Raw genomic sequence first — 11823 nt, forward strand, 5'->3', positions numbered from 1 at the left:
ACATTTTGGTGCGATCGATTCTTTAAAAATTTATGTTGCACGTAAAAAGAGCTCACTGCCGATAGTGGCACGAGAGACCGAAAAACCGAATCCAGGTCCATTGACGCGAATTGAATGCAGATGATTTAGAGAATTAAGAAATAACACACACTTTTTCGCATATCATTTATTTTAAAAATAGGCAAATAATTCAATGGCGAACCAATATAAATAAAATGTAATGAACATATTTCGCTTGCAATGATTGATATAAAATATAATTAGCTGAAACCACTAAATAGAGTATAAAATAAAAATAATAAAGGATCTTATAAGTAAAAACTATTTTCTGAAATTACCTATGTACACTATCTTAATATGCACATGTAAGTCGACAAAAATAACCATCATGGACTTTTTACCAATTTTTTTTAATCACCTGAAAAGATATATGTACTTCGTTCAATTAGTATATTTATTACGAAATAAAGATTCGCGCGATACATCTTTTAACATTTTCATTCGACAAATTTGTGAAACTACGTCACAATCTAGGTGGCCCAAGTTGGCACGACATAGTGCAAAATGAGCGTTGAACGCTATAATTATACCTCAAATAATAATGTATAACAAACTACGACACTGGAAAAATCCCCCAATTATTCCAATGACAATTGATTAATGTCTCAATTTTTACAAAAACAAAAACTAATTCATTTACAGTCAATATTTAAAAATATACCTTTGTTGATCAAATTACAACCAACAATGTTTACGAATAACTTGAAATTTCATCGAATATCGTTAAAGACCTTAAAAGATCGATGTGAAACTAAACAGCACAGTTTTTATGTAACTATTTCTACTAAAGTCTACTTCTCGATTAAAGATTGGAGGACCTAAGTGGCATGCGTTTGAAGCATCTAACTAAAGTAAGAGAAGGAGCAACGAATCGAAGAGTTCGCGACCACATTTAAGATTTACACATAAGATATGTCTCTCTAGTACTGGCAATCAACGACCTCCCCATTCCAGAAAAATTCTTTCAGAAATTAAGCATGAAAACGCCGTGCATGTTTTAATTCATAGATAAAATAAAACGTAAATAATATAATCCATTACTCGAATTCGGAAAGGAATGCCGTACTAGGCAGCGGTAGCCGACGTTGGAAAGCAATGTTGACGCCGTAATTCTGTACCGCTTTCCCAGGAAATCGTGTTTTATACGTTAACTATTAACACATTTACTTAATCTATGCAAAGCCGAATGTTAACGATGTAGTTTAACGCTCCATTTTTGAATTATTTTACTTTAACGGACGATTCAACTACAAAGAGGTAAATATATGTAAAATGTCGTCAAGTTGATACTTCGGTTAGTATCGTGTGGTTAAAATTCTTGAAACATGGAACTCGCTTAGTTGCGAATTAAAGTTATGAATTATTTCATTTACGTTCATTCTAACATTTTTTACGGAACTATGTAAAAACGATTACTTTTGTTCTATTTTACTCTCACCGAAAACATTATAAACTTCGAACTATTTAATGCTGCTAAAACACTTAATTACCGTTCGTGTCATACAGAGTCGTGGAAAGAGCACAGTGTTTTACTCGTTGATGATAATTTATTGTAATTCGTGTACACTAAACAAATGAGGCGAGATTGTTCTTTTAACGAAAAAGATGTTATTTGCACAATGCATGAGCTTCCACTGGTTTCCTAGTAAATGAGGAGAGCTAATAATTCGCTGGAAAAAAGCAAAGGGTACTTACCGCCATCTCGTGAAAGCTCAGACGCATGATATCATTTTACTATGACTTACCGTACCTATCTGGCCAGAGTTCGGTCCTATAATCATAGGAGCGGTCAAAGTGATGACTCATATACTCATATACAGTGTTTTCTACACGTTAAGCAAAAGTTTAGGGGTCGAGTTGTTCTCTGAATAATTCGAAGAACTATTTGTCCTCTGACAATCTTAGAAAAAATGCTTTGTTCTCTAGACACAAGGCCATGAATGTTTATCGACTAAATTTTTTATTTTTTATTAAAATGGTTAAAATGAGCGTAGCAAGATAACGTGAACTTCGAAAACGACACTAGTAAACACGTTAAATGTCATTTAATTTGAATATATTTCCAAATTTTTGTCACCTTTAATCTTTTCTTTTTATCACGATTACCTATATGAATGCTGAGATGACTAACACGCATTTCATGCGTAGACTTCATTGAACGATTTCCGAATCGTAACGTTCCGCATCGAAAAATGCTCGAGAATTCCTATACGTCGTAGTGAAACAGGTGCGTTAAAAGGAAGCGGAGGTGCAGGAAATCCAGTGACAGCGAGAACGGCAGAATCCGAAGAAAATGTGCTAAACATAAGAGGGAAATCCAGGCTTTTTACTATAAAAATTGGAAGGGCTTTGGACGTTAGTAATAAAAGTGTGCGAAAGGTTTTAAGGTAAAATTTGTTGTACCCGTATCACATATAACGTGTTCAAACTCTTCTTCCTACAGCTTTTCTCTTGAGGATTGCGTTTTGTCAAAGGCTTTTGACGCATTGGTGCAAGTTCGGTTGTCAATGAGGAGAAGATTACAAAGAAGAATGCATCTAAGCTGGCGGCAGTTATTTCGAACAATTATTGTAGTTTTTAATAAATTTCATAAAAAACATTTATCACCTCGGATCTAGGGAACAAGGATTTATCCTAAAACCGCCAAAGAACAAAAAAATCTTAAAGTTACCCAGAGAATGGTCCCCAAATTTTTGCCTGACATTTAGGAAACGCACTGTATACAGATGGATGAGTGGGAGAGAACAAACAAAATTATCACCATCAAACATATCAGATAACATAAGTACCACAGAGCGGTATAACTTTACTATTGAGCGTCGATTTGCAAAAAACGTGTTTATGAAAATTTTTGTAGCTAACTAATGACGATATATAACTATAACTTTCCTTGTTTTACGTGAAAGTTACAGCAACACATCGCTAACATCGGATGCAAATAGTTAATAGAAACCGTTCACTCGACACGATGGTATACACTTTGGGTGGCCAAAGTTCCAATTTTTGGGCGCGACACTATGGTATGAGGTTGGCACGTGATTCTCACCTTCCTCTTCGGATCGATTTGATGTTAAAGGCCGCGAGTATAGAATAGAACAAGAAAGGACCGCTTGACTTCAAACTTTTTGTTTGATACTTTGTCTATGGCTCTTACAATTTATGTTTCACCGAAATTTTTAAGCTATAATTAGCTTTACAATCTACGTCGCAACTCTTTTCAAATAGTCCGAAAAATCACAATGATATTCCTGATCATATTTTGTACCGCCTGACTTAAAACATCCTACAAAGGAAGTTATTACTCTTAGAGCATTTGTTTATGCGTTTACAACTCCCGATACATTACTAACCGAAATTGAAAAAATAAATAACTTTAGGAACGTTCGTTTCCTAGGGGCAATCCTAAGCATATCACCTTTTTTCAGGCCTTTATATCTCCAATATGTACTTTATTATTCACTATAGTATCGCCGTGAAAAAATATTTCTAGAAAGCTGTAAAAGGAAAAAGTACAAAAACTGCAATCCTGCATCATCGGTTTGTTTCCAAACATGCAGAGCACGAGGTACGATGCACATTCACCCATTGTGGGGTGTTAAATGGTTCCCTGTGTATTCAGATTGCAACACTATTATCACATAACTCACTTTTCTAGTAAAATACTTACACATCAACCGTTATTACTAGTATTGTAGTAAAATAAATGAAGAACCAATATCTTTGAAGGAAATTAGATTGACTTCTCTCTATTTCACCAACAAAGGTATACATTACATGCCAAACTTAAAAAAGCTCCGAAGAGGGTACTTATTCTAATAGACAGAAAATATAATCATTCATGCATCCTTGGCTAGTTTTATATATATATATATATATATATATATATATATATGTATATATATGTATGTATATATGTATATATTTATATATATATATATATATATTATATATACCTATATATATTACATACATATAAAATATATGATATATATATATTACACACATACACACACGCGCGCGCGCACACACACACACACACACACACCCACTCACACAAATATACATATATATGTATATATATATATTTATGTATAATACGTGGATATACAGCATGTACAGGGAAGATCTTGAAAATGAAAATAGTAAACACGTGTTAACTTCCATAAGCTGACTTTCCAAGGCTTACTCTAAAGTATTGATAGATCAAAAGTAAATCATCAGTCGATTCTAATTTTAATTAAAAAAATTCAACAAAACGCCTAAAATAGTGAGCTAGAATAAAAGTTTAATAATTTATCAGCCTATATCATGCAGGCGTTTGAAGGGTTAACATCTCGCATAATTTTTCATATCACTATTTGCAGCCCCTTTCACAGTCTTTAGGACTCACAGAATATTATTATCTCTCCTTTACCCATGTATTAGGTTTAAAACACAAATGGCAGTTGTCACGCGAAAAATTATCGTTGCTAATCCCGCTCTGCATAACACGCAATATCTTTACATTAAGACCTCGGGTGATTTTCCCAAATATATGTTTTAATACCTCATGTACATGCTGCATATGATATTTATGCTACTTTGCATACATTAAACACAAGCCGAAGTTTCACATTTCATCTTGCAATTTCATTTTCTTTATACCTCCTGGAGTTGTTTCTGGTAATCTTTTTGTTGGTTTATTTTGTACACCGGTATCTAAAAAGCAAATTAAAAAAACTCAATCAATGTGATGGATACCTCCTAATGCACATGAGCATTTGTTTCAAATCTAAAATTACAAATAAAGGTTGAATTTTAAAATATCGATTCAACGGGATCAACCTAATATCCACAGTGATCAAACATCAAGAAAAAAGATCATTTTGAAGGATTTTTGTACCCCACGTATTTTTATCCTGTTAATTGAAAATCAATTGAAATGTAACTTACTGATATTCGACTTATCGAGAATTAGCAAATGATTAATTTAATTTTTCAATGTGTAATTAACAATGCAAAAAAAACTTTAGTGGCACTGAATTTAAGATCTCAAATTTCAGACAAATTTATACGTATACGAATTTCAGTTTTGGTAGAGGTAGTGGTGAATTAACTTGGAACATGGGACGGTCATTTTCTTCTCATTTCGGTTTATAAATAACTTATTTTTCAATGCAAATACAAATTCGTTCCAAACAGGTACATTTATTTGAAAATACAGGTAATTTTACCGCAGACAAGATCAGTTTTCTTCTATCTCGGCTAGAAATACGACTTTACTTTTAAAAGGGTAAAATTTGGCTCAGACTGTTACGTATAACGAATCTAACTAACCTTGCAGCCACCTGACTTGCGTCGCAGGTCCATATCCTTTGTCATTTTTGGCGGCTATACGGAATATTATGGCTGCCTTAGTGGATGTATCAATATGTGCTGCTTGTAAAGACACATTTCCGACTACGCACTGATTACTGGGGCCGCAATACACGCGTACAAAGGCAAGCTGTGGAGGTGCATTTCCCACAGATTTTTCCTACAAATATCGTCTTATTATTAATTCAATGCAAAATCGCGATTTCGCTACCTTTCCTTTTACTGCTAAATATACAGAGTACTCGAGAATCTCTTGCGGGTTGGAACCTGGAGGTTCCCAAGACAAGTGAGCACCATCGTTTGCTTTTGCTATTTTTATTGCGGATGGCGCTCCGGGAAAACCAGGAACGCAAGTTTTAAAAGCGGAAACCTGGAAAATAAGCAAAAGCTTTTGACTTCACTGTTGAACTTTCCAATGTACAAAAACATACTTCGCTCCATTCCCCTCGGCCAACCGTGTTGATGCCAGCGACACGATATTTGTAAGCGGTGCCGGGCTCCAAGCTGATTCTCGGGTAATTCGACAGGTCCGGAAGATCGTCAACAGTTAAATCATCCGTACCAGACATTAGATAATAGTTCTGTACATCATAGCTTGTGCCTTTTATAAAGCCGACTGTGTACCAAGTACCCTGAAAATATACAAACATTTCATTGTATTTTAAAATTAATAGTCGTTTGATGTTTTTCATGGACTATTTGAAAGAAAGAAAAACTAGAAATTCTATAATATTGCCGGTCAATTGTAAATAATATAATTTTCCCCCAAATAAATGCCGAAATTAAATGCTTACTTTTAGAGGCTCCTGCAGGGCACCATTGAAGTCAGTCTTGTCGTTGTCTTTCGACGCATCCAAAGCAGCAGACGCCAATGCCGCTAACGGATCTTCAGTGCTGTTTGTCATGTCCTCGTCTTCTTGACCTTCTTCATCCCCATTTTCTTCGGTTTCTTCAGAATGCTTAGGCTCGGTCAATTGATTTGATGTGATTGAGGAATTGAATCCACTGTCCAGATCTTCAGACTTCAGATCCAGATCAAGTGACGTATCACTAACCGCAGACGGGAATATACCAATCGGTTGGTCCTGATCTTCCTGTTTGATGTTGGCGATTTCGGGTTCGGGCTCTCCTTTGATATCGGAGCAGATATCCATTTGGTCCAAGTCCATAGCTACATGGTGGTTTCATAGTTGGTTTGCAATTTTGTAATTATTTAAAAAAATATTTACCTTCTTCACTCACACCTTCAGGCATTTCTTCCTTTTGCTTAGACAATCCATTCACACTTTGCGTCGAATCAGCTTCCGCAGTAGTAGTAGGCGATTTAACGTTTTCTTCATCTTTGCTTCCTCCTTTCAAACCCAATTTGCTATATCGATAGCTTTCTGGAGGGAAACTGCAACCTCCTTTTAGAGATAATTTCGTTAAAGGAGCTCCTCCCAATAAACCCCCAATAGAGGCTTCCGACACTTCTGCCGTTTCTTGGATCACGATCGGCTGCTCATCGGACTCGATTTCCGGTACAGCCATTACATCTTCATCTTTCGAGACATCAGAGACTGTGTCTTCAGCTTGTTTGTCCGATTCTTCTGGAACTATAAGCCCAGCCTCAGCTGCTAAAGCGGCGAGCGCAGCATCCGTTGTAGCAGGACCCTCAAATGAGGAAGATGCTAGAAGGGACCAAGTATTTTTTCATCAGATTCAAGCGTTATTGAAGACAACTTTTAATAATCAAGAATTGCAATAAATCTGATTCGAGTAGCAAAAAGTCAAAACGTCAACGATTTATGATCTAATAAGTTTGTGATTAAACTATCTTACCTAATGTGGCTGATGGTTGTGTGGTAGGTTGTTTTGGTCTCTGAACAACCATTAGTTTGGGTTGATCAGCATTGTTAGTAACTGTTTGTGTTGAGGGAAGTCTCACAATTTTGCCGATTCCGCTTATTTGAGAAGGTTGAACGACAGTTAATGTTTTATTTGTACCTGATGCCATTTGTACAGTTAGCTGTTTGCCTCCAATCATTACTTGTTTCTAAAAGATACATAAAATATCGTCAATGACAAGTGTTACCTTATACTCACCACCAATGTATTCAATCTTCACTAAAAAGGAACAAACACTCTAAGGAATATTACCAAGGTAAAGCAAAACTATGTGCAAACAAGAATATGAAGTACTTACTGTATTTTTAGGCAAAGTAACAGTTTTCGGCGACCCTACCATTTGCATGGGCATGGAAATCGTGATGGGTTTAGCGATTTTCACTCCTTGAATGTTCTGTAACGACGAAGCAGTCACGACTGGAGTGGTGTTGACGGTGTTAGTCTTAACTAAAGACATGTTCACAGACTGTGCGTTAGTCAAAGTTTGCATGTTCTTGATCCCACCCGTTGAGCTAACCATGATTACTTGTTGATTACCAAGCGCCGAGATTTGACCAGCTGCACTTTTCGACAACACTAACTTTCCAGTTGCTTTATTCATTTGAATCATGTTCGAAGGAATTGTCTTGAGAGTGGTTAATACTTTGTTTCCTCCAGTGTTACCCGGTAAAATCTTCACGATTGTATTTTTTGTTTGAGGAGAAAGCACTTGAGTTGGCGTTTTACTTTGAACAACATTGCCCGTCTTGGGTAATGCAGCTAGAGTCATTCCCGTACTGGTTTTAACTAAAGTCACCACCTGTTGTTGAACACCTCCGGGTTTTTGAATAATGTTTGCGCCTTGCCTCACCAACACTTGTTTTCCAGCCAATTGAGGTGAAGCAGTTTTGATCATAGTCGCTCCTTGAGCGCCTTGAACTCTTACGGGATTAGCTAATTTTATTTGAGTTGGTTGAGATAGGGAAATCTTTTGGGTTACTGCTGCAGCTGCGGCCAAAGCTTGAATTCCAGACATTTGCCCCGTTGTAGTCTGCGTTTGTTGGACTGTTTTGCCAGTATCGGTAGCAACGGTTGAGACAGTACTAACTGTAGTTACTTGCACGGGTTGCAAGCTAGAATTCAAGGGGGCAGCTGTTGATTTCAGGGGAGGGCGAGCTTTCACTTTGGTTGGACTTGAAATGGGGCTTGGCCAAATTTTGGATTGCTGAAGGGAAATGGCTGGAGGACTTCCTGGAACTGATTGTGAAGCTTTGGGAGAACTGATAATCAGCGGAGTGCTAGCCTGACTGGCAGATTTGGGGGTTTGCCCTACCGTTGGAGGCAAGTCATACTTCTGTATTTGTAAAACGTACGTTTGAACTGACGGTGACCCGGTCCAATTAACTTCGAGCGAATGTGTTCCCGCTTTAACTAGAGACACGCGACTTGGAGCTGGAGGTCTGTCTACTTCCAGATACCACAAATCTTTACAACACACTTGATTTTTCCACGCTTTTCTATAACCGTCTCGCCCGGACCAAATATATAATCTAGTACTTATGCCTACGGCGCAATGTCCCGCCCTAGCGCACGGCACTGTCTGTTCATTTTCATTATGAATATTTAAGTCCTCCCAATTCATTGTTTCTAAATTAAGGCACGCCATTGTGCTAGTACATTTCCACTCTTTTTCATTTATTGCTAACTTTCCCTCATCCGCTACTACCGGCACCCATCCCCCAAATACAAACATTCGATGTCCGATTAGAGTTGATGTATGAAGAGATCTGAAAATAAGATTTCTAATCGTTACATTATGATTTCCCATTATGCACTGAAATTACTTATAAGTGATTTTTGAAACTTACCGAGGTAGAGGTGTAACTCCCGACACGATTGGTTTACTCCAGGTCATATTCTCAGTGTCTAAAAACCATAAATCGCCTAGTCGACATCCGCTCATACCACCATATATTACTAAGAATGACTTAAAACGTTTTTTATCCACATAAGCTAACCCTGTATGAGATTCTCTTGGAGGAGGTGATGGACCATGAGTTAATGGTATATCCCATTGCATAGGGTTAGTTTTAATATCTAACGTATATAAATCATTTAAATATCTAAAAAAACAGATAGTTCAAAAAAATGTTTTCTTGTTGGGGTCAAATGTAAAAATACCTTGGTACGTTGTTTTTAGGATCTTCACTATCGTTGGCAAGACCGCCAAATAAATATACCTTACTATTTACAATGGTAAAACTATGCCCTAATCTAGGGCATGGCGGGGGACCGCCCTTTGGGCTTCTGGGACTTATTTTCTTCCATTCCCATTTTGATGCCTGCAAAAATAAATTATCAAAACTTAAATTTAAAATTGTCATAGCTTAAAAAAATAAACGTAACTTTTAACAAATTAATAAAAAGCACATTTAAGTCCTTGAGACTAAAAAATATTCTATGGTAAAACCTGACATATTTAAGGGCTTTATTAAATGACACATTGGGTTCAGTCTTAGCACCACTAATCTCACCTACATAAATTCACCTCCAAAATGTAAGATCAATTATTCCTTTTTGAAAAAGATTGAAATTGAGTAAATAGCTGGGAGGAATACTTTAAAATTTAGGAACCTAAATAACATTGAAAAATTGTCCACCTTTCAAATTTTATAGGAAATAGCAAAAAGTTTATGGGATGGACCAAATCTACTTTGTCACCAATATGTATTGTGTAACTTTGAATAGGTTTAGGTGTTTGATGAAATCTGCAAGATGATAAATACCTATATTATTGCAACAAAATTTTATAAATTTATTTATATTGTCCAGGATTGTGAGACTCACAAATAAACTTATGTCCAGTCAAAACTATTATCAAAAACATAAGTACATCACTTCTTGATCAACCACAATACAATAAACACTTTTGATTTATCCACTTACCTGTAACTCATATAATTCATTACTATATTTTCCATATTCTACCATGCCACCAAACACTAACAACCTAGTGCCTTCAACAACAAATCCATAAGCAGCACATCCCGGGGGTACATCTCCTTTGGTAACAGGAACAAACCATTGGTTGGTAGCTAAAACAAGTTATTGAAATATGGTAGTATGTGAAACCTCAGTACACAGAGTGCCAAAAATGGGCAAGTGACCATAAAGGTTTAAAAAACCATAGGAGACGCAAGATGGATAAAGTGACATAAAAGTTGTTCAACTTTACCCACAAGATGATTGGGATTTATACAAATTTTAACATCAGGGACAAAGAGAATGTAAAGTGTTAAAAGTTCACAAGTTTATGCGGCATTAGAATTGTGTGGTTTTATTAATACATTTTCATTTTATAAACAAAATTTACGCGATTGAAATTAAAACAAATTTATTTACTAATTCAACAGTTACTATTCTATTCATTGATGTATACTAAATAGTTTAAATTTGGCGCCTAAACAAGACTGGAAAAATGCGGGAATTCAATTGGACACCACAAATGTGGTGAAACCACAAGCGCAGTCGACGAAATAAAAGATTTTTAATAGGATTCATTCGACCACAAAAGATTTATTAACAAATTCTGGGGTCGTGAAGAAGGAAGTAGCAATAAACAACCATGCATGATCCAATGGTAACTGACTATTGATAGAATAACGGAGAAAACTGACATAAAAGTAGGTGAATATCTGCACATATTTCAATCGACGGCCGCCATATTTGTTTCTAGACTAAACAAATCTAAGCCAAAATGACATTTCTTTATCATCCAACAAAACGCTACAAATTCCTCAACTAGTGACAGAAAAGAAACATCTGAGAAAAGCGTTAGTGAGAGGTTAACTTAATTAATTTCAAAACAATAACAAACAAACTCGCCATATTTACTACGGTACAAATCTAAACCAGGCAAGTACCTGTGTTGTAAACATGAAGTTCATCAACGATTCCTTCGTTTCCACCACCGAATACAACCATTAAATCTTTAATGGCCACAGCCCGGTGTCCATGGCGAGGTCTCGGTTGAGGCCCAGTGGGATTGGCCACCAATTTCCACCTTAACGCCTTACCCGCCATTACGTATCACATTGCACTCCCCTCGGACATATGAAACGAACAGAACAGTACACTTTTAAAAAAGTCAATCCCACAGGTATAGTTGGACATGGATTCATAATCGATGCATTAGTGGCACAAACACTTTGTCAACAAAAAACATTGAACACTTTGTGATACAAAACTTAATGTAAAAGGTAATATTTGTCTTTAGTCTTTGCCGACATAAGCGGCAAAACGTTATTAGAAAAGTGATTTTCGTTCTGTCGCCTGCCGGTAAAAGCGATCACATACGTATTGACTGAGGGATTCAGCTGTTCTGTTGGCCATCTGTTGTTTTTGCGGTTTACTAATGTTGTTACGTATGAAATATACTAGATGGCGCGTCGGCAGTAGCTTTTTGACCTCGCTTTCTCATTTCGATGACGTGTTCACAGTTGAGATAGCAACTCCCACTTCGAGTCCGGATTAGTTCGCCGT

The 11823-nt window shown here is 36.4% G+C and overlaps 1 protein-coding gene across 2 annotated transcripts; it reads right to left on the reverse strand.

Annotated features, from left to right (window-relative positions):
• Positions 1-151: 151 nt before the first annotated feature.
• Positions 152-11588, reverse strand: Hcf (Host cell factor). Of its 2 annotated transcripts, XR_010734176.1 has the most exons (13): positions 11205-11588; positions 10228-10376; positions 9463-9623; positions 9150-9404; positions 7601-9068; positions 7237-7450; positions 6645-7085; positions 6210-6586; positions 5847-6047; positions 5627-5785; positions 5377-5575; positions 1756-4758; positions 152-1702 (listed from the first exon to the last, which is right to left on the reverse strand). XR_010734176.1 is itself a non-coding variant. In XM_066302418.1 (12 exons), exons 1-12 carry the CDS (start codon positions 11362-11364, stop codon positions 4670-4672), a joined length of 3873 nt encoding a protein of 1290 aa, XP_066158515.1. In that variant the 5' UTR covers positions 11365-11588; the 3' UTR covers positions 152-4669. The 2 variants fall into 2 exon arrangements, 1 of the variants encoding a protein (XP_066158515.1); XM_066302418.1 differs by having other exon boundaries at positions 152-4758.
• Between the last annotated feature and the right edge of the window lie 235 nt (positions 11589-11823).

This window comes from Euwallacea fornicatus, chromosome 3 (assembly GCF_040115645.1).
Source record: "Euwallacea fornicatus isolate EFF26 chromosome 3, ASM4011564v1, whole genome shotgun sequence".
Classification (NCBI taxonomy): Eukaryota; Metazoa; Arthropoda; class Insecta; order Coleoptera; family Curculionidae; genus Euwallacea; species Euwallacea fornicatus.

Excerpts from the sequence above, each read along its gene's own strand:
- Hcf (XM_066302418.1), bottom strand. The coding sequence starts at position 11,364 with ATGGCGGGTAAGGCGTTAAGGTGGAAATTGGTGGCCAATCCCACTGGG. Across the intron at positions 9,069-9,149 it reads GGAGTTACACCTCTACCTCG|ATCTCTTCATACATCAACTC; the intron begins GTAAGTTTCAAA and ends TCTTATTTTCAG. Across the intron at positions 7,451-7,600 it reads TTACTTTGCCTAAAAATACA|AAACAAGTAATGATTGGAGG; the intron begins GTAAGTACTTCA and ends TGTATCTTTTAG.